This window comes from Mustelus asterias, chromosome 7 (genome assembly GCF_964213995.1).
Source record: "Mustelus asterias chromosome 7, sMusAst1.hap1.1, whole genome shotgun sequence".
NCBI lineage: Eukaryota > Metazoa > Chordata > Chondrichthyes > Carcharhiniformes > Triakidae > Mustelus > Mustelus asterias.
In genome coordinates this window covers 76087987-76109630 of record NC_135807.1, presented here as the reverse complement: position 1 = coordinate 76109630, position 21644 = coordinate 76087987, and the positions used below count along the sequence as shown (strand labels likewise).

At 43.2% G+C, this 21644-nt stretch overlaps 1 protein-coding gene across 1 annotated transcript in view; it reads right to left on the bottom strand.

The window, feature by feature from the left end:
• c7h8orf34 (chromosome 7 C8orf34 homolog) overlaps positions 1-21644 on the bottom strand; it is a 408768-nt gene that overhangs the window by 216587 nt on the left and 170537 nt on the right. Inside the window, exons 4-5 of the mRNA XM_078217096.1 lie at positions 13901-14029; positions 5343-5368 (exon numbers count right to left, since the gene is read on the bottom strand). Coding sequence (XP_078073222.1) covers positions 5343-5368; positions 13901-14029 — 155 coding nt within the window. The remainder of the gene's footprint in view (positions 1-5342; positions 5369-13900; positions 14030-21644) is intronic.

Genomic DNA, 21644 nt, shown 5'->3' with positions numbered 1-21644 from the left:
CTTGAAATCTACCTCTTTAATCAAGCTTTTGGTGATTGATCCTAATATCTTCTAATATAGCTCAGTGTCAAGTTTCAATTGATAGTATGCTCCTGTGTAGCAACCTGGGACTTAATGGCCCGAACTCTGCCACCTTGCCCGCCCTGGAATTGGCGCAAGCAAGGGTCCCACAAAGGAAGTCTCCGTTGACCTCGGGCAGGATCTTATGGTCTCGCCCGAACGAGGTCGTAAAATCCCACCCAATATGTTGAAGGCAAGTTTTGTTGTTTCTGCAGGTGCCATGATGAAAATACTGCACCAGGGTGATGTACTTTATTTAGGTGTCTGACATTCAGGCACTTGGCATCAGCCACATTCAGCCAACATTATTTTGAAACTGTAAAATTGATGTGAGATTTGCTTCTAATTTGAACATAAAGCAGGTTCAATTACCTGGATTTTCATTCGAGACAGATAATGGGAGTTGGGAAATTTCCTTGGCCCACCCCGCCTTGGGCGAAAGTGCCCACAAAGACATGATTTTCATTGTGGGAGGAGGGGTGCAAGCTGCAGTCATTCTAGCCAATCTGGGAAAAATTTCAGATGCTGCCACAGGGGCTGCTATGTGTTGAGGTGGGTTCTTTAAAAGGCCCGGCTCGATGCTGTGGGACTTCATACCAGTTAAAATAAAAACAAGATGACCCTCCATTTCTCAGTTCCTATTGTCCACACACTTCCCATGCCACCAATGCCCTTGGCCTCTCATGCTCCATGCCAAGGTATGCCCTCAAACAATCCTGATGGCCTTCATTCCAGGCTATGACACTCTATTCACCCCTCATGGCCCCTTATGCCCACATTCAAGCTGTGGTACTTCCATACCCATTGACACACTATATACTGTACAAAACCAATCAACGCTACAGTAACAAAAATATGTATAAAATATTTAAACAGCAATTTGTTCATAAATTTCCATTTTGTTAAAAATAAAACTCAGTTTTACTACAGGATAATAAAAGTAAAAATCACCCAGACTCTTCAAAGTTTCAATAGCTGAAACTGCAAACACTTGAAACCTCCTCACCTTGTGTAACTAATCATTGTGAAACCAACACCAGAGATCAGAGAGCCAAAACCGTCAATCGGGAAAGTTTTCTCTGGGGCACAGGTGTTTCAACACATTAATGGATTTCTCAGGTCTCAGCCAAGCTTATTATTCTTGACTGAGAGTCCAGACATCCATATGAGTACTAAAGCACCTGATTTTGCCCAGGCTGGGAGAACGCAGCAAGGAGTGGGGGTAGAGGATGATTAGAGGGTATGATTAGCGAGGCCAGTAGGGGTGAGACAGCAAAGGTAGGCATGATCTTAGGAGGTTGCCCCCAATGAAGGTAACTCACCCTTTCTGCCCCACAGCAGCCCATGCAGTCAAAGATGTTGGGCTGGTCGCCTCACCCCCTCATTCCCCCATGGATCAAAATGTTGTGGTGGAGGTGGACTGACGCCCTTACATGGCAGTTAATTGTCCACTGAAGGGCCTCAATAATTCTAAGGGAGGGTGGGCTGCCTGTTACTGCTGTTTTATGAGGGGGTTGGGTAAAAGTGCATCATCATCCTGGACTGCTAGAAGCAGCGACTGGGAAATCAGCACAGCACATTGTGGGCTGGATAAAACTGTTTCCTGGACTCGATGTTTGACACCCCTGTCCTAAATTGAAAATTTCTCAACTGATTAATGTTTGCAGTAGCTGTTCCCAAAAGGACGACAATCTGTTTAGTCACAGGCTGCAATGAGAGCCAATTGTACAAAGTAAGTGAATGGAATCCTAACAAACAAAAAGCTGTTTCATTTTGATAGACAGATCTAAATTTTGGAATTTTCTGGCTTTGAAATGCTGTCATTCAAGCTCTGTCAGCACTAACTAGGAAAGATTAAGACAATAATTCAAGATCAGGCACATTAGTTTTATTTGGTTTAAAATCTTTCTGGCAGTGATGCATGTACACCTTTGTGTACATTGAGCATGAAAAAGCAATCAATAATGAAACAGAACTTCCTCTTCAAGTAGTCATTTATAGATGAGACATCATTCCTAATTTGCTTGTAAATTCACTCAAGCAATCTTTTGCAAAAAAAAGAGCGCTTATATAGTCTCCTTCACTTATGCTACAGATTTGAATTAATCCAATAAATTTACGGACTCTGCAGAGTTAGCAATATGGAAAATTGATGAAGTGCAGTTACTTTAAGAGGAAAATAAAGTACTGGTATCAGTGTAAAAGCATGAAAAAAACGACACCGCATATCATACCAGTGGGGAAAAAGTTTAAAGTTTATTTATTAGTGTCACAAGTTGGTTACACCAGTGGAGTTACTGTGAAAATCCCCGAGTCGCCACACTCCGGCGTATGTTCAAGTACACTAAGGGAAAATTTAGCATGGCCAATGCACCTAACCAGCATATCTTTCGGACTGTAGGAGGAAACTGGAGCACCCGGACGAAACCCACGCAGACACGGGGAGAATGTGCAGACAGTGACCCAAGCTGGGAATCGAACCCGGGTCCATGGCGCTGTGAGGCTACAGTGCTACCCGCTGTGCCACCGTGCCAAAAAAATAGGTTGGATTAATAGTTTGGATTAAGATGCAATTCAAGATAAGCCTTCAGGAAGGCCATTGAGATGCTATTCACAATCTCATCACTAAACCAAATCTATCAGTGAAAGTTATTCCCCAACCTTAAGATCTCTTGTTGCAAGTATTCAAAGGTCATCATCAATAAAGATTGATGCATAAATAATACTCCAATGAAAACAAATATGTCAGGAAATCAAAATAACTCCTTGGGTAAATTAATCATTTTCAGCTTCATAATTCAGCATTTAATTTGTAGACAATAAATGCAGTATTTAGTCATTTCCTTCCCTTCATAGTTTACCTTCCTCCTCTACCGAAGTCACTGACTCAATGTAGTGTATGGAATGCCATTCAAAACAACAACATCTTGCATCTATTAACATATTATAAAGACCCGAAGAACTTCACATGAATATATTTCGGCAAAACATGACACTATGCCAAAGGAGGAGACATTAGGACTTAGATCCAAACTCTTGGTCAAAACATAGGCTTCAAAAAGAGTCCTAAAGGAGGAAAGATGGGCAGAGCTGCAAATAGGTTTGAGAAGGAATTGAAGGTCAAAGGAGAGACACTGGATGGAAGTCAGCGGAAATATTGTGGGTCAAGGACAAACTATGGATGGAAGGTCAGGAGGGTAAGATCATGGATGAAAGGCCAGATGATGTTGGGGGATGGGGGAGATTGCAGGTAGAAAGTCAGAAAAAAGATTGTGGATGGAAGATTGAGGAACATTGTGGATGGTGCCGGTGCAAGGCGACTTCTTGCAAGCTGTGCCCAGCATGCCCTCTTATTCTATCTTTTACTCTTATTTTATGCTTCTAAAACTTCATTCTAACTCTTTTAAAATCTCTAACAATGCTCTACTTAAATCTCTAACAGATTTGGCGATCCTTAGGACCCGAGAGACACTCTCTCCCTTCCTTCTCTATGAACGGTATGCTTTGTCTGTATAGCGCACAAGAAACAATACTTTTCATTGTATACTAATACATGTATCAATAATAAATCAAATCAAAATCAAGAAGAAACCATCTATTGTAGGCCAGAGGGAGTGGATGATGGGTGGAAGATCAGAGACAAAATTGTGGATGGAATTGTGGAAGAGAAATTGTGGATTGAAGGTCGAAGGGCAGATCGTGGCCAGAAGGACATGGGAATATCATAGGTATTATGTTTGGAATGTGTTGGAGGAGAAGTCATGCATGGAACACCAGAGAAAGAGACCCAGGATGTAAGATTGAGGCAGGGGAGAGTGTAAATGAGAGTCAATAGGACATCATGGATGGAAGGTCCAAGGAAAATTATGAATGGAAGGTTAAGGCATGGGAGATCATTGAAGTGAGGTCAGAGGTGAGATCCTCTGAGGTGAGGGGGATCCTCAGAGGTGAGGGGGAAATGCTGATAAAGTTGGGCGGGCAATTCAGTAATTCTATTTAAATGCATGCAAATACATTTAAATTGCCGTTGCGCCCGTTTCAGGCGCAAATCGGGTCTCGGCCATTCCCGGGCCTCGGTAAAGTGGGCATCTGCGTGGGCGCGGGCGCAGATCGCGTTAATGGCCTTGTTAATGGCTCGACTTTACCACATTTTCATGCCCGAAAACGCACGTGACGCAATGGTAAAATCGGGCCCTATGCCTACCCTGTCAGTCTCCTTTAGAATCTTATATACCTCAATTAGATCTCCTCTCATTCTTCTAAACTCCATTGCGTGTAGGCCTAAACTGCTCAATCTCTCTCCATAAGACAAGTCCTTCATCCCTGGAATCAATCTGGTGAACCTCCTCTGAACCGTCTCTAATGCATTTACATCCTTCCTCAAGCAAGGGGGCCAAAACTGTGCGCAGTACTCCAGTTGTGGTCTCACCAACATACAGTTGCAACAGCACCTCCCTACTTTTATACTCTATTCCAAATCTCTGACCATTCACACCTTGCTATCACTGCCAGCGGGGAGAGAGAACTCGGCACTCGGACAAATTTATAGCAGCGGGACCAGAAAATTCCAGTTGCAGGTGAGGTCAGGGAATTCTGGCCAATCTCATTGAAACCTACAAAATTCTGAAGGAGCAAGATGGTTTCTGTTGGTCGTGGAATTTAAAACAAGGGGTCAGAGTTTTGGGATAAAGGGTTGATCAATTAGGACTGAGGTGAAGAGAAACTTCATCACTCAAAGGTTTTTGAACCTTTGGAATTCTCTAACCCGGAGGGTTGTAGATGTTCTCTTACTGAATATATTTAAGGATGTGATAGATAGAGTTCTGGTCGCTCAGAGAATTAAGGGATATGGGGAGCAGGCAAGAAAATGGAGTTGACGACCCAGTCAGCCATGATCATATTGAATGGCGAAGCAAGCTTGATGGGCCGTATGGTCTACACCTGCTCCTATTTCTTATGTTATGTTCCAGTTCCTTTCTCACACTAGAAAAAATAATCCTCGGCAATACTTAAAAGTATTATTAGTACATAAAGGGTGGAGGGGAGGGCCTGAGTGGGATGCTCTTTCGGAGGGTTGGTGCAGACTCGATGGGCTGAATGGCCACCTTCTGCACTGTAGAGATTCTATGTTTCAAAGAAATGAAAACATACTCTTGGTTTGCAATACTGTCACCAAAATCCATGATTATAAGTTTTCAGCAAACTAGTCTGCAAAAATGCAAATAATTATTTACAAATTTATTTCTGCTTTAGGAAAGTAAAATACAAAAAAAAACTCTTACCTGATCAAATTCATCCGATGCAATACCTGACCAAACAAAAAAAGGATAAGATTAAAATTATAAACTGAAGAAGCTCTGCCCTTTTGACAAATGGATCAGACAGTTTCTGGATTATATTTAAACTTCTATTTTAAGTTAGACAAGTTGAAATGTACTGGAAGCAATATCACTGGCAATGTTATTCCCATCAGTGGAAAAACTGTGATATAGCACAAATTACAGATTCCAAATCGGCAAAATATATTATCAATTTTTTAAAAATCATAACACAGATCTAGCTACTGAGGTACTGGGACGAAACCTTATACCAACGTCAAAGGCAAAATTAACCCACAAGCCTATTGCTAATTTCTCAATATCTTAATTAAGCAATTTTGCCACCTTAAATGTTTTTGAAATTATGATAATATTTCATCCATCAAAGAATTACTTTCTTCCTCAGGGTCCACCTCCATGCTCTCTCCAATACACAATCCAAAGATTTATTGCGGTTTACAGAAGCTCACAACCTATCTAAATTAGTTGCAGACTACAATATGGAGCTTTGAAAAGATGTGTAAAGCAAGGCAAAATTTGGCTGCATCACAACAATTTGAAAATAGAGTTCATGGATAGCATGGTGACACAGTGGTTGGCACTGCTGCCTCATTGCTCCAGGTTCAATTCTGGCATTGGGTGACTGTGTGGAGTTTGCACATTCTCCCCTGTCTGCGTGGGTTTCCTCCGGGTGCTCCGGTTTCCTTCCACAGTCCAAAGATCTGCAGGTTAGGTGGATTGGTCTTGCTAAATTACCCTTTTGTGTGCAGCATGGTGCCACAGTGGTTAGCACTGCTGCCTCACAGCACAAGGAATACATGTTTGATTCCAGGCTTGGGTCACTGTATGTGTGGAATTCGCACGTTCTCCCTGTGCCTGCGTGGGTTTCCTCTAGGTGCTCCGGTTTCCTCCCACTGTCCAAAAGATATGCTGGTTAGGCGCATTGGCCGTGCTTAATTCTGCTTCAGTTTACCCGAATAGGAGCCGGAGTGTGGTGACTAGGAGATTTTCACAGTAACTTCATTGCAGTGTTAATGTAAACATACTTGTGACACTAATAAATAAACTTTAAACTTCAAAAGGAAATTAAACTTAGATGGATTAGCCATGGGAAATGTGGGGGTTATGGGGATAGGGTGGGGGTGAGGGATTGGACTGAGTCAGATACTCTGTCAGAGAGTTGGTGCAGACTTGATGGGCCGAATGGCCTCTTCTACATTGTAGGAACTCTATGATTCTGTGAACTTACAACATTTCCCGTACTCAATGCCTGCATCACATTAAATAGCATAAATTGTGCCATTCAGAAGTGACAGGAATGTTAAAATTCTAGAGTACAACACAGAGCTGATATTGCAACTGAGAAAGATAGGTCAGATTTCTAACCAGTAAGAGCCTGAAAAAATTTAGTCAGTATTATCTTTCTTACATTTTATTGCCGAGACGAACACAATACATCCTTGCTCCTTTTGTCCATCACTGATGGCGGTCACAACCATAACAATGCTTCTTTCTGGAACTCACTTCTAAAACCTTCATCTTTTCCCCATGTTTTCTATCAGTTTTTCTCATTTGTAATTTTTCATCACTGTCCAACTTCTAACCAAGTTGGTTTCAGATTTATAAAGTGGAATAGGTTGAGGACTCAGGATCCTGAATTCAGACCCACTTTTACTTGAAAGATATTGATAAAAACAGTGTTTGTGTTCTATTTAATAGCTGCATTAAAATGCTACAGGCTACATAGTTAATTTGTCATTACCAGATCCACATCACTGCTGCCAGCTATTCATATTTCTGGTTTTACCCCTCAAAGGAATTTAACAGCTTCAATCAGATTTTAATTGGGAATGATAACGGCCTCTCTGTCTTACCATTTCCCAAACTATTTGAACAAAATTTAACCCACAGAAGTCATGCTAGCTTACATTCTTAAACTAAACTAAAATTTAAATTAGTTTAATGATGAAGAGTGACAAAATAGCTGGGAACATTGGTGTTCGATGCAGGAGCAGTAACCTGCAGCATTTACTGTTGGATTAACATCTGATCTATTCCCATAACATGAGAAATACAATTCTAAATGACAGAAGTGAAAAATTATAAAGGATGTTTGGATATTTCACCATCACTGTTTCCTGATGTACTTCCAGTGCTGACTTGCAGTTTCAACTGGAGTAATAGCTTGCGGTTAAGTCATGGACCCAATTAACAAAATCTTATGCTTCGGAAATACCCTTGTGGGATACACTTTGTTTTTTTTTGCCGGTGTTGCTAAGCTTGGGAGCTCACCACTACTGGTCATGTCAGTAAACATTCCCATAATATCACTCCATTATTAGAATACAATTGTACATATTTGATTGTACACTTTTGGCACCCAGCAGAAGTGACTTCAGAAGATGAAACCCTTAAGCTTGAGGGGCTGAATGGCCTGCTCCTGGTCCGATGCTACTATGAAGATTAACAAAGGAAAATAACATTAAACAAAAACAGAAATAGGCAAACTTTAATGGTGCAGACCTGGAATACTTGGTGAGAGGGAACGAATGGGCTGGTTGTCTTATGTGGAAAGGTTGGCAAGGTTAGGTTTGCATCCACTTGAGTTTAGAATAAACCTTTAAGACCCTGAGGGGTATTGACAGGGTGGATGTGGAGAGGATGTTTCATTTTGTTGGAGAATCTAGAACTGGGAGTCACATTTTGAAAATAAGAGGTCACGCATTTAAGACAGAGATGAGGAGAATTTCTTTCTCAGAGGATCTTGAGTCTCTGGAACATTCTTCCACAAAGGACAGTGGAAGCAGAATATTTTCAAGACAGAGCTCGCTAGATTTTTGACGAATAAGGGGGTGAAAGATTAGTGGAGGGAAACAAGAATGTGGGGTTGAAGTTCCAAGCAGATCAACAGTGATCTTATTGAATGGCGGAGCAGGCTAGAGAGACTAAATGTCCTACTCCTGCTCCTAATTTATATGTTCGTAGTTGCCACGTTTAAAGACAGGACAATAGATTCAAATTCAGTATCCCACAGAATGTATGTGGCAACCAGCTGAAGTGACAAGGGCCGATCCAGAGCAGAGGTCATATGAGGTAATCACACCCATGCAACTGTGAGATTCAACAAAGGATAAATCAGAGAAGTACCATTGCCTCTCGGACAAAATCCAAAGCAACATCTGCGTTTGACACTCCCATAGACTATGAGTAAATTCAACTATCTCAAGCCAGCAGATATGTGTATAAGTTCTCTAACAATGCTTTCAACTTCACAGATCCTTAATAAATGAATGTTCATTTGTTTGTGCTAGCCAGTTTCTTAAGCATGGTTGATGCCTTAATGTTTATTTATCAAGTAAGCACAAGGAGACGAAAACACAACAACATATGGCTCAAAAGCTTGGATTCAGCAACATATGTGTCCCTTTTTCTAGTTATACTTATATTACTAGTTACTCTGGCTTATATTTCACTGTCTGCAGCTTGGGAAGTATGTGTTCTTAGTATTAGTTTCTCATTAATGGATAAATCTAGCTCTGATCATCAGGGTATGTTTGAGGTGCATTGAAATCAATGGGAAAGTTGATTCAAACTTTACACATAGTTCACTGGTTTCCCCGGTACAACACCAACATGGCCCTTGATAACAAAATGTTCAAACATGTCTGGTCTGGATGATCTTTCCTCCTGGTTCTGTGAGAAAATGTTGCCTCTGTTCCTTCAGAAATCTGAGGTCAGGGAGTCAATGATACAAGAGGTAGTAAAGTTCCTGACCCATTTTGGTACAATGGCATGATGTGTTAAATTCGGTTACAAAAAATATTACCACAATTCAGTTTATACACTTGACAAACTGGACTCAAATTCAACTTCTGAGTTCATAGATTGTGCACAAGTATTGACACTTAAGTAGACTAGTTTAGAATATTTTATGTACTAACACAGGAACACTGAAAATTTCATGTTTACACTGAAATAGAGGACTGAAAATTTGTTAAGGTGAACTGGTGCGATGACAATAATCTCTCCCTCAAAGTCAACAAAACGAAGGAGATAGTCATCGGCTTCAGAAAACGTAGTGGAGGACATGCCCCTGTCTACATCAATGGAGACAAAGTAGAAATGGTCAAGAGCTTCAGATTTTTAGGTGTCCAGATCACCAACAGCCTGTCTTGTCCGCCCCCCCACCCCACCCCATGCCAACACTATAGTTAAGAAAGCTCACCAACTTAACTTTATACTTAAGAAAGCTCACCTACTTTCTCAGAAGACTAAGGAAATTTGGCATGTCCACTACGCCTCTCATCAACTTTTACAGAGGCACCAAAGAAAGCATTCTTTCTGGTTGTATCACAGCTTGGTATGGCTCCTGCTCTGCCCAAAACCACATGAAATCAGGAAGGGTCATGAACGAAGCCCAGTCCATCACTCAAACCAGCCTTCCACTCATTGACACTGTCTGCACTTCCCATGCCTTGGAATAGCAGCCAGCATAATCAAGGACCCTCTTCTAGCTTTTTCCATCAGGAAAAAGATACAAAAGCCTGAGGTCACATACCAACCGACTCAAGAACAGCTTCTTCCCTGCTGCCATCAGTCTTTTGAATGGACCTACCTTGCATTAAGTTGATCTTTCTCTACACCCTAACTATGACTGTAACACTACATTCTGCACTCTCTCCTTTCCTTTTCCATAAATGGTGTGCTTTTTCCGTATAGCCCACAAGAAATAATACTTTTCACTGTATGCTAATACATGTGACAATAATAAATCAAATCAAATTAATTGCCAACCTCCCTTGTATAAACATGGGCCTGAACTTTCAGGCTGGCAAGCACTCGGGATGCTCCAGAGGGTCAGTAGGGAGGCAATCTCGGCATCAGGGGATAGGCCTTTGGAGGGAGGCAAGGCAGAGATCCCAGGTCTCTGAGGGGAGGGCACTCCAAATCTGAAAGGGCCTCCGGACTTTGGCGTTCAAGGGTAAAGACATTTTCTTTTTGGCATCCTGACCGAACCAGTGCCCACCAGCCTTAAAATTGAGGCTGGATGGGGAAATGCCCTTAATGGCCGCTTAAGGGCCTTAACAGAGGCAGGGGTGGGCTTCCCATCCCAGGCCCTGTCCACCCCATCATAAAATTGAGTCTGAGTGGGTGTGAGCGGGATACTGGAGGTAACCCCATCCATGCAATTTTACACTTCTCACCACGTGCCAACATGAGGCAGCCCACCACCTTTGACGGGTTGCAGCCTGCAGAGTTAAACCTGCCAAGCTGCATGTCCAGCACTGGTCTCTCCCACTGCCTGTTAGATCAGAGTGACAGTGAGACCAGACCCTTAATTGAACATTAATTGCCCACTTAATCGGAGGGGGGAGAGAAAGAGAGAGAGATTGTGGCGTGTACCAACTATCATCAAGCACACTGGAAATGGCACAGGGCCATAATTTATGTGCCCACACATCTGCTTTGTTGCCCGTTTGTGGCCCATAAAATTCAGCCCATGCTTTCACATTTATTACAACTGCTAATGAAAGCATCAAACAAAAAATTGTAACAGCGCTATTGAAATGGTGTGCGTGCCATTTTTCCGAATCTCCGGACTTTTTATTAACTTGGATTCTAGTAAATGACTCAATTAATGAAAAGTAATAAGAGTATGCAAAAAGAATCAGAAAACCAATTGCAGTGAAAAAATGTCACTAGTAAAGGAGCTATAAAGTCAGTCAGCCAGATGGATAATGTAACCATTTTTGTTAATTAATCAATTTGATGGAAAGATACTGCTGTTCTGCTGAGTTGCTCTAACATTGCTGATTTTAACAAACTCCAAGACTGTTCTGACAGCTGCTGTCGTGTGCATGAGAAAATACATGTGGTTTGACATGGGATGACTAATAGGTCTCACTGCTGGCAGCTTCGATTAATACAAGCCCAATTACAGGCATTTTCATTGAAATAAACTGCATTGTTGAGATAATAAGGATATTCAATATTTCGCCCAGGCTCAGTATAAAATTGTCGGTAATATTGACTTTTGTAACAACGATAAATCTGGCAGGATTCCTTACCAGCATCAATGTGCTGGTGTGCATGCCCGTTTCTATTCTTGAAGGAATTGTTGAAGGTATCCAATCATGTGCAAGACACAAAAAGCAATTGCATGTCAAAAACACGCTTAAAACTAAAGAAAAACTGAAAATGCTAACTCATAGCACTACCAGAAGAGTGCTGAGTATTCCTACAAAACATGGACTGCATGGTTCAAGAAGGCATCTCACCATCACCTTCTCAAGGATGGATAAGGAATGCTGGCCGAGCATCCCATGAATGTGTGTATAAAAAAGTTACACATTTAACTAGTTCTCTAAATCCTGATTTATTAAATAATAACCCAAGTGACTACAGCAGTGTACCAGCTGCTTGCTGAGAGAGCCAAAGCTATAAGCAGATGTCCCAAATGTAAGCAGTTTATTAAAACTGTGATTGCAGACCGGAGGGCACAAGTAGAAAATGATCTCTCAAGTGAGATAAGAGATTAGAAGCAATGGTATAACAGACTCCCACCAAAACTAAACTAATATTGTGTTGATTTGGCCCCGAGGAAAACGCACAAATATGGTTTAAAGAACAGTGGAATGAATAGAGACGTAGACAAGCACGTGCTCTATGCTGCCGGCATCAGCATTTATGGAACGCAGTTGGGCCCTGTCAAATGAAAGAATTTGCAGTGTTCCACTTTTACCTGGACTCCCCCTGGGAGTAAGAGAGGCATTTTTCATTCTGCAAAACTTGGACCAGTGGCTAGTCATCTTTCTCAGCCCACTCAGTGAAAAGCACACATAGCTATGCAGTAGCATGATACGTTACAGGCTGAAACATATATCTAAAACTTTCTCAACAAAATCCTAAAGGTTCTTAGTGAGGCACATGCTTGCTGTTTGTTCAGTTCATGACACAAGCTGGGCTGCATGTTAGCCAGTCACTGCACATGCTGCTTAAATTTACAACTTTCAAGATTTCTATCTGCATTAGGTTTTTGGGGGGCGCACAGGGTTAGAGTTAGGGTTACCCCAACCCTAATGCAGGACCCAGATGGCACGTACTAAAGGGAGAAGAACCCAACTTGGAGGAGGGTTCAAAAATTAGTAATTCTTGATTCCCTTAAGTAATCTTCTTGGACCTCCTGCCAAATGATATCAAGGCAGTGGGAAAGGTGAAGTTGGAGTTGTCTATCAGGGTAAGGGTTAATACTTCTTCCTGGTTTTGGCTAAGCGGTATGAAGCATATGAGGGATAAGGGGCAGATACACTAATTGGCAGGACATGATTAGTGGTTCCCACAAGGATCTATGTTGGAACCTCATGTATTCACCACATTGATTAATGACATAGATGATGTGATAGAAAGCCAAATATCCAAATTTGTCAGATTTACAAAGATAGGTGACATTGCAAGCAGTAAAAGTGGAAGCATGACAATGAAGGCTTTCACAGCACGTTCATTGCAGTGTTAATGTAAGCCTACTTGTGACTAATAAATAAACTTTAACTTTAAATTTAAAGAAATGTTGATCAATCACATGAATGAGCAAAACTGGCAAATGTGAGGACATTCACTTTGGACTTAAAAAGGATAAAACAGAATACTTCTCTGGAAACAGTAGAGGAGCAAAGAGACTTGGATGTTTGGGTACATGGATCAGGTACACCGATCATTAAAGTGTCATGAACAGGTACAGAAAATAATCAAAAAGGCTGATGAAATGCTAGCCTCCATACCTCAAGATCTAATAAAAAAGAAGTCACCTTGGGCACCATACCTGTAGAAGGATATTATGGCCTTGGGAGTGTAGTGCAGATTTACAAGAATAATATCTGGGCTAGAAAGGTTAAAATATGAGGAGAGATCACAGAAACTGGGTTGTATTGCTTGGAATGTTAAATGGTCAATGAGTGATTTGATAAATGTTTTCAAGATATTGAAGGGAACAGATAAAGAGAAACTATTTTCACTGGCTGTGAAGTTGAGAATTAGGCGGCATAGTCTAAAAATTAGAGCCAGATCTTGCAGGAGTGAAATTGGGAAACACTTCCACACACAAAGTGTGGTAGAAGTTGGGAACTCCCAATGGCAACTGATTCGACATCAAATATTAATCTTAAATCTGAGATTGACATTTATTAACCGAAGACATGAAGGGATATGAGGCAAAGGCAGGCATGTGGAGTTAGGTCATAGGACAGCCGTGATCTTACCACATGGTGTAATAGACCTGAGGGGCTAAATGGTCTGCCCATGTTCCTGGGTTATTTTCAAGTCTTTTACCCCTTCTCACTCAATCACAGGCTGAATAAAAGCTTAAAAATATCACAAGGTTTGTTGTTCCTAAGTGCACTTAATAAAACCCCAGCCCAGTGTAGTACTATTTTGTAGTAATCTTGCAGAACATAAATACAATGATTGCGATCTCCTGTTTCAAAAGACTTCCTGTCACGTTGCTAAGCATAACAAATAATACTCACTACGAGAGAGGTTCTCCAGGGCCTTGCCTAACTTCTTGCTTTCCTGAAGGATGTGATTCAGTTCATCAAAGTTCTGGCTTTCAGGTTTTGTTCGCCAGTCCCAAGCAGCATGTTCTATTGACCTTGGCACTGCAAACATTAAAAAAATTGTAAGTTCACTTGAGCAGCTATTTTTCACTGAATCTCACCACCGTTGTGCATATTTTCTCATTACTAGAGGGTTAACTTTATTTGACAGTAATTAATTTAATGAAAGAATGCATGATCTGGAACATGAATCCCAATTGGAAAGATGAGCTTTTAAATTAATTTCATCCATCTGTATATATTTGCATGACATTTGAAAATATTTACATTCAAATATGAATGCTTTTTAAAAGATAAACTAATTTCTGAATTACAGTGTTATATACATTATTTTATCTATCAGGATTTTCTTTGTTTTATCTCAAACACTGGCCTGCTGGTGTAATCATATTTTCAGAAGCTCCCTTTCCCTAGTTTTCGGACACAATGATACAATTCAATTTGGAGTCTGAAAGACAGCTTATACTGTGAAGTTATATGAACTAAGGAATAGCATGATGGGAAAATTGGTACAATATGAAGTTATACGAACTAAAGAATAGCATGATGGGAAAATTGGTACAATATAAGAAAGACTGACTCCGCATAACTTAAAACATGACTGACCTCCGTGTAAACCTGATAAAGCTGACTTTGCATAACTTATGACGTGAATGAGATCAGAGAAGGTCAAGCTATTCCAATTGCCTGACCTCTAAGGCCTGATTCCTCATAGCCTAAGGCTATAGAAGTAAATAAAACAAGATAAGGTCAGAGATGACGGAAATCACCGACCTTCGTCTCTTACATCAATGGGCAAGATAAGGGTATGAATGATGCGACAAAAAGTTCTAGGAGGTCAACAGGTTATAATTGCTTATACTTGCTTATATTGCTTATCAGGGGTAGGTTCTTTACGCAGAGAGTGGTTGGGGTGTGGAATGGACTGCCTGCAGTGATAGTGGAGTCAGACACTTTAGGAACATTTAAGCGGTTATTGGATAGGCACATGGAGCACACCAGGATGATAGGGAGTGGGATAGCTTGATCTTGGTTTCAGATAAAGCTCGGCACAACATCGTGGGCCGAAGAGCCTGTTCTGTGCTGTATTGTTGTGTTCTATGTTCTACTTCTATTAATGATCAAATTCCTGAATAAGCTCTGGTCACGCTAACTGATAATGATTATGTATAAATACTGAACTGTTTCTTTCTGTAAGCATGGACTTGGGGAGGAATTAGCAAGTTGTAATAACTGCTCTCTGAACCCAAATTGCAGCCAAAACTGCATGCAGTCTTTTCATAAGTAAAGGCTTGTTATTTTGTCTGAACAAACTTTGTTGAGTTTTTCTATCACAGTCAAGAAGCAGGAAAGTTTCCACTTCAACATTTGGCACTGCGAGCAGAAACCAATACCCTGAGTGAATTCCATGGGGGACTGAAGAAGTGATCGAGCCACGACCCAGAGGGAAGAGACGGACGCCGGCACAAGGTAAGATTCACCTTGGTCTCTCTCTCTCTCTCGGATCGGTGCTACGACCCCTTGTCCCTGACGCAGGACACTAACAGGTGACGGTATTCGAATCTAAATTGGACTGTGAATAGAGTATTTAGGGTCAGGGACCCGATTGTGGCTAGCCTAAGGTCAGGGACCCCTTGATCCCGTTTTACATCCGGATCAGGGTTACACAGGCTTTGTTTGGGTCAGGGACCCTGTGATTTCAATAGTTTGGGTCAGGGACCCTATGATTTGACTTGGTACCAGGAATTCTTTTTATTAACGTTTTTGCCAGGGGCACTGACGTTATGGGACAGAGTTTAGACAAAACAGGGGGAAATTCTCCTTTGCCTTTTATGTGTTCTGAGTCCCCCGCTCAAGAACGTAATTTACGCAGATTAAGTGCCGCCTTAAATCGTAAATTAGGTAACAATATTTGGCCACTAGGCGGAACATGGAACTTGGATAATTGTGCTTCGGCAGAAAAAGCTATTTGGACAAAAAATGTAGGCTCCAAGTGGAAAACTTTGATTTCAAAATGGAAAAAAGAGTCGACGAGGCGCCACGAACAATCGCTATTAATGAGTTGGAGGGATAACGCCCGTAAAAGAGGGATTGATGAATGTGTGGACGGGAAATCAAAGGATTGGGAAGCTTTAAAATTGGAATGTGAATTTTGGGATAGGAAGCATCATGGGACAAAATGACAGGGTCGGGGTAAGAAATCATCGGGTGATGGGCAGGCTGAGCTAGCCCATCAAATTAAACAACAGGAGGATCCTCCCAGTTGCTCTGGCATGCCGCTGTTTCCCTATTCAGGTGATACGGAGGAAGTGGAGGAGTTGACCCTGAGACCCTCCCTTTATCCACCGCTCCCCACTGCTCCATTGCCACCGTCCCCATCCCAGCCGCTGCCACTGATTCCCCTGCTGCCGCTGATCCCATAGCATCACGCACCCATTCACAAACACAAGTCCTGTATGTGGAACAACCCTTCACCTCTCTCAATCAGGCTCTTCACAATTTATCCCTCCAACCTAAGAAGGAGGAGGCTTCTCCACCACCACCGCCCCCTGTAAATTATCCTATTAGGAGTCTCATCAACCCACGAGCTGATAACGCCGACAACTAATTCATTGAGGTGTGGCAGGCCTTTAAACCCCAGGAACTATGTTTGATCATGGCCCACTGTCCATCCTGTAAAGATGACCCAGAGGGGTTTACTGAGTATTTGAGACGAACTGCTACCATGTACGGTGCTACTGCACGGGATCAGTCTGCACTGATTCATTCCTCACTTCCTCCGGAGTTAGGGGAGAAGTGGAAAAAGGAATTAGGAACTCACGGGGCCACGTGGGAGGCATTTAGCGCCGCACACCGGACGGAGGAGGATCAGCGCACTTTAATGTTCCCGGTGCTGAAACGGGCTCTCCGTAAGCCCGTAGACATCTCCAAACTCCTTGACTGTAGACCCGCTCCTAAGGAAGATGGTACAGAATTCTTTGACCGCTTCTGTGGCATCTACACTCTTTACTCCGGGGATGATGCTTTTAATGACGAGAGACAGTCCCCCCAATTTAATGCGCTACTAATGCAGGTATTGCCTGACCGCATAGCATCCAGTATTAAAACTAACAACATGAACTGGTCTGACAGTTTTAAATCTCAAATGAAACGTGCTGTTTCTTATAACTGGGGCAAATGCCGCGACCGTGACGCCGGTCATAAAGACACTACACCTAGAATTAAGTCCGAGTTTGTCCAACGGCCCTCTCAAAGAAAACCTCCTAAATATTCGGCAGGTCAGGGATCTCAGACGGGTCCACATCACTATCACCCAGATTACACTGACCCTACGGGATCTGGCTGCCGCTTGCATGCTGATCGCCCCTGCACCCCGCGCAGGGAGGATTTTGACTGCGCTCCTCCATCTCATCCTGTAGCCAGAAATAATATCACTTGTTTTAACTGCCAACGAACAGGACACTATGCTAGGGACTGTCCAGCTCCCCGCCGACACGGTAGATCTCATCCCCGTCGACAGACGCCCTTCACCGCCTCTCGCCCCTACTGACTGGCCCGCTCTAACTTTCCGGTCCTCTCGGGAGACCACTCTGACGAGCCCACGGCTACAATTTACATCGAAGGCGTACCTATCCCCTTCCTGATTGACACTGGCATGACTAATTCTATGTTAGGCTTGACATTAATTCAGAAGCATAAATATCCCCTTTCTGGTAAGCATGTGGAACTTACTGGTTTCACGGGTGCGGGTGCTGTTTATCCACTTACGGAGCCACTCTCTGTCCAATTTGAGGGCCGAGGATGTTGCATCCCTTTCACGGTTACCCGGGCCCTCGGTGTCAACCTGGCCGGATGGGATTTGCTGTGTCCCTTGCAGGTGGAAATTGTTTGCCTTGATAACGGCATAACAATATCAGTTATTCTGCACGCCCAGCTTCGAAATTTCCCACTCTTCACTACTCTACAGTGGTGGTCGGTTGATTTTGATCCCTCCCACTTTTCCCCTCCCTTAGATATTCCTAATCCACATGTAACTCTTTGCTACAATCACACAGGGTGCTCGACTGAGTTCGAGACTATTTACCAGGACGCCCTTGGAACTCTACTGACCATTACCTTTGTTGGTCTGGCTAAGGGGAAGGAAGGTTTTCTTGTTGACGTACCCCAGGTAGTCTGGCATCAGTCGGGACTCGTGTCACCTCACGTGACTTACTGTCAATGAGGGCTACAGTGCCAAATCCTTGGGATTTTTGGTAGCCGCCCTGCGAGGAAGAGCTGATCCTTTCTTTACCGGGTGACAAACCTTCCCTGAAGGCACTTTAGAATATTTCCCCCAACCGTTTTGTTTAACTGGTACATTGGACCACCATCGAGTCGCCCAGTCTCTGATTTCGGAAGTCCCCGCGGATTTATGGGCGGCTTCCAAACATGAAGTTGGTCTTACCGATGTACCTCCCATCGTTATTAAAGTCAAGTCTGGTATGCCCTTGCCCTCCATTTCACAGTACCCTTTACACCCCGAAGCTGAAGAAGGAGTCTCGATCATGATCCAATCTTTCCTTCAACAGGGAATTTTGGTGCCATGCCAATCGCCTTGTACCACCCGATTCTTCCAGTTCCAAAGATAGGAAGACCGTCCGAATGGCATTTAGTCCAAGACCTTCGCCGTATCAATCAGATCATGGAACCCTTACATCCTATTGTCCCGAACCCGGCTACGATCGTTAGTAATATCCCACCTGAAGCGACTGTTTTTACTCTTGTGGATTTACAACATGCCTTTTTTGCGATACCCCTCGCCCCTGAATCACAGTATTTATTTGCCTTTACATTTAAGGGCAAACAGTACACCTGGACTAGGCTCCCTCAGGGCTTTATTCATTCTCCAACCCTATCCTCACAGGCACTGCACTCCCAGTTAGCGACATTGACACCCCCTAGGGGATCAACTATCATACAATATGTTGATGATTTACTCCTTGCCAGCCCTGACTTCATCGCTAACCAGCACAACACCGTTTACCTGCTCACCCGTCTCCATTCATGGGGTTATGTGACCCCGCCCACTAAGGTTCATAAAGGCTAACAGCAGGTCAAATTTCTGGGTGTTCTAATAAGTGCTACTGAACGTTCCCTTACTCAGGAACGTATTACTCCCATATTGCAGACCCCACTTCCTACCACGCCTAAGCAGATGGGAGCCTTCTTAGGACTAGTGAACTTTTGCAGACAATGGATTCCGAACATTACTGCCCATAGAAAGAACTTACTCCTTACTCCTCTCAAAATGCTCCTCTTAAGTTTGAACTCCCTGATTCGGCAAAACAATCGTTTGCCGCTCTCAAGGACGCCTTGGCTACCGCCCTAGCGCTAGGACGACCTCTGTATGACAGACCCTTCCAGTTGTATGTTAACGTTTTTGATGAATGTGCCACTGGTGTTCTGACACAAGCGCATGGTGACCAGCGTCGCCCGGTCGCCTATTATTCTACTAAATTGGATCCCGTAGCTTGCGGTCTGCCTCCCTGCACCCAAATTCTTACGGCTGTCCATTTGTTAGTGCAGGCAGCCTCTAATCTAACCCTTCACCGGCCCATACAAGTGTATACCTCGCATTCTATTGTGGCTCTCCTAACGTCTCAGCAGACCCAGCATCTGACTCAAGCCCGCTTGAGCCGCTATGAGGTCTCACTATTGTAGAACCCCTACCTGTCATTTCATTACTGTTCTACTTTAAATCCTGCTGTGTTCCTCGAGCAGCCCCCAGATAACCTTGCTGACCCACCGCACGACTGTTTGCTTAGGAATCACTTCCTTACCGCGCCTCGCCCGGATTTGACGGACAGGCCTATTGAAAATCCAGATCTCATTTTTTATGTTGATGGCAGTTCCTCCATTTCTCTAACTGGTATCCCACAGTCGGGATATGCCATTGTGACAGACACTGAAATTCGGGAAGCAGCTGCCTTCCAGACCCCTGTCTCGGCACAAAAAACCGCCCTTACTACAGCGTGTATTCTGGCCGCAGATAAAAGTGCCAATGTGTACACCGATTCTAGGTATGCCTTTGGCGTGACCCACGATTTTGGCCGCCTCCAGCAACAATGAAGTTTTCTGACCTCTGCAGGAACTCCCATTCAAAATGCTCTTTGGGTTAAAAATCTCCTCGACGCCGTTCAGCTTCCTCACCAATTGGCTATTATTAAATGTGCTGCGCACACTCCTGTGCAATTAGGGAATGCCCGCGCTGATTCAGCTGCTAAGGCGGCAGCTGTATCGGCCTCTGTGATTGTTCCCACTGGGGGTGATCAGGCTCTAAATCAGACACCTGCATTAGGGACGAAGGGAATGCCAGAGATAACTGAGGTTCAACATTTACAGAGGGACGCCTCTGATTCTGAGTGCACGCTATGGAAGTCAATGGGGCGTTCGCACCCCTTGGCACAAGACCTCTGGCTTACTCCAGTTGGTCAAGTTTGTATCCCAGATTCTTTATTGCCGATACCTATTGACTATTTGCATTCTTGTACCTATCTTGGCAAGGAGGGAATGGTACAGCTACTTCTAAAGACTTGGTGGCACCCAGATTTGAATACAGCAGCGCAAACGCGGCTGGATCGATGCCTCATTTGCATGAGAAATAATAAGGGTAAAGGCATTAAATGCCCTCCCGGAACCACTCCCTTGCCAGATGGCCCTTTTGCCTGTATACAGCTTGATTTTATTGAATTACCAAAAGTAAATTGCTATAAATATTGTTGAGTAATAATCGATGTGTTTAGTAAATGGATTGAAGCCTTCCCCACCACGAATTGTACTGCACATACGGTGGTGAAGTTATTGTTAACAGAAGTGATTCCCCGTTTTGGGGTACCCAAAATGGTGAGCTCAGATAATGGACCACATTTTGTGGCTCGGATCAATACTGAATTGTGCGAAGCACTCGTAATTAAACAACAACTGCACTGCGCGTATCACCCGCAGGCAGCAGGAATTGTGGAAAGAGCTAACGGGACTTTAAAAGAAAAATTATCTAAATTGACTGAAGAAACTGGGTTAAATTGGCTAAAAGTATTGCCCTTGGCACTGTTCCACATGCGGATGACTCCACATTCACGGACCGGACTGTCAGCTGCAGAGATAGTCTACGATCGGCCAATGAGGACTCGCTGCGATGCCCATGAAAAACCCCTGGAGGGAGTAGACCTCCATGTGATGGGGGAACAGATGCAGAATTATTTGAAGCAATTAACACTTTCTCTGAAGTTTCTCCACTCACAGGTGAAACAGGCCCATCTCCCAGTGACAGCAGGGACAGTCACCCCTCGATATCCAGTGATCGAACCCGGAGACTACGTATTGGTGAAGAACTGGGACAGAAAGAAGTTGGGACAACGCTGGAGTGGATCTTTTCAAGTGCTACTGACCACACCGACTTCCGTCAAGCTTCAAGGACGTCCAAGTTGGATTCACCTGTCAGACTGTAGGAAGATTGTCTCCAACCCGGATACGAACACAGGATGAAGATCTTCATTATATATTTTGGACTTTCTGGACTATTTGGCCTTAATGGCCACTTGGTAGTGAAAAAGCAAACTACCCGGGGACTGCATGCCAATACCTATCTATATATGTTATATATTTATGCAGAAAAATT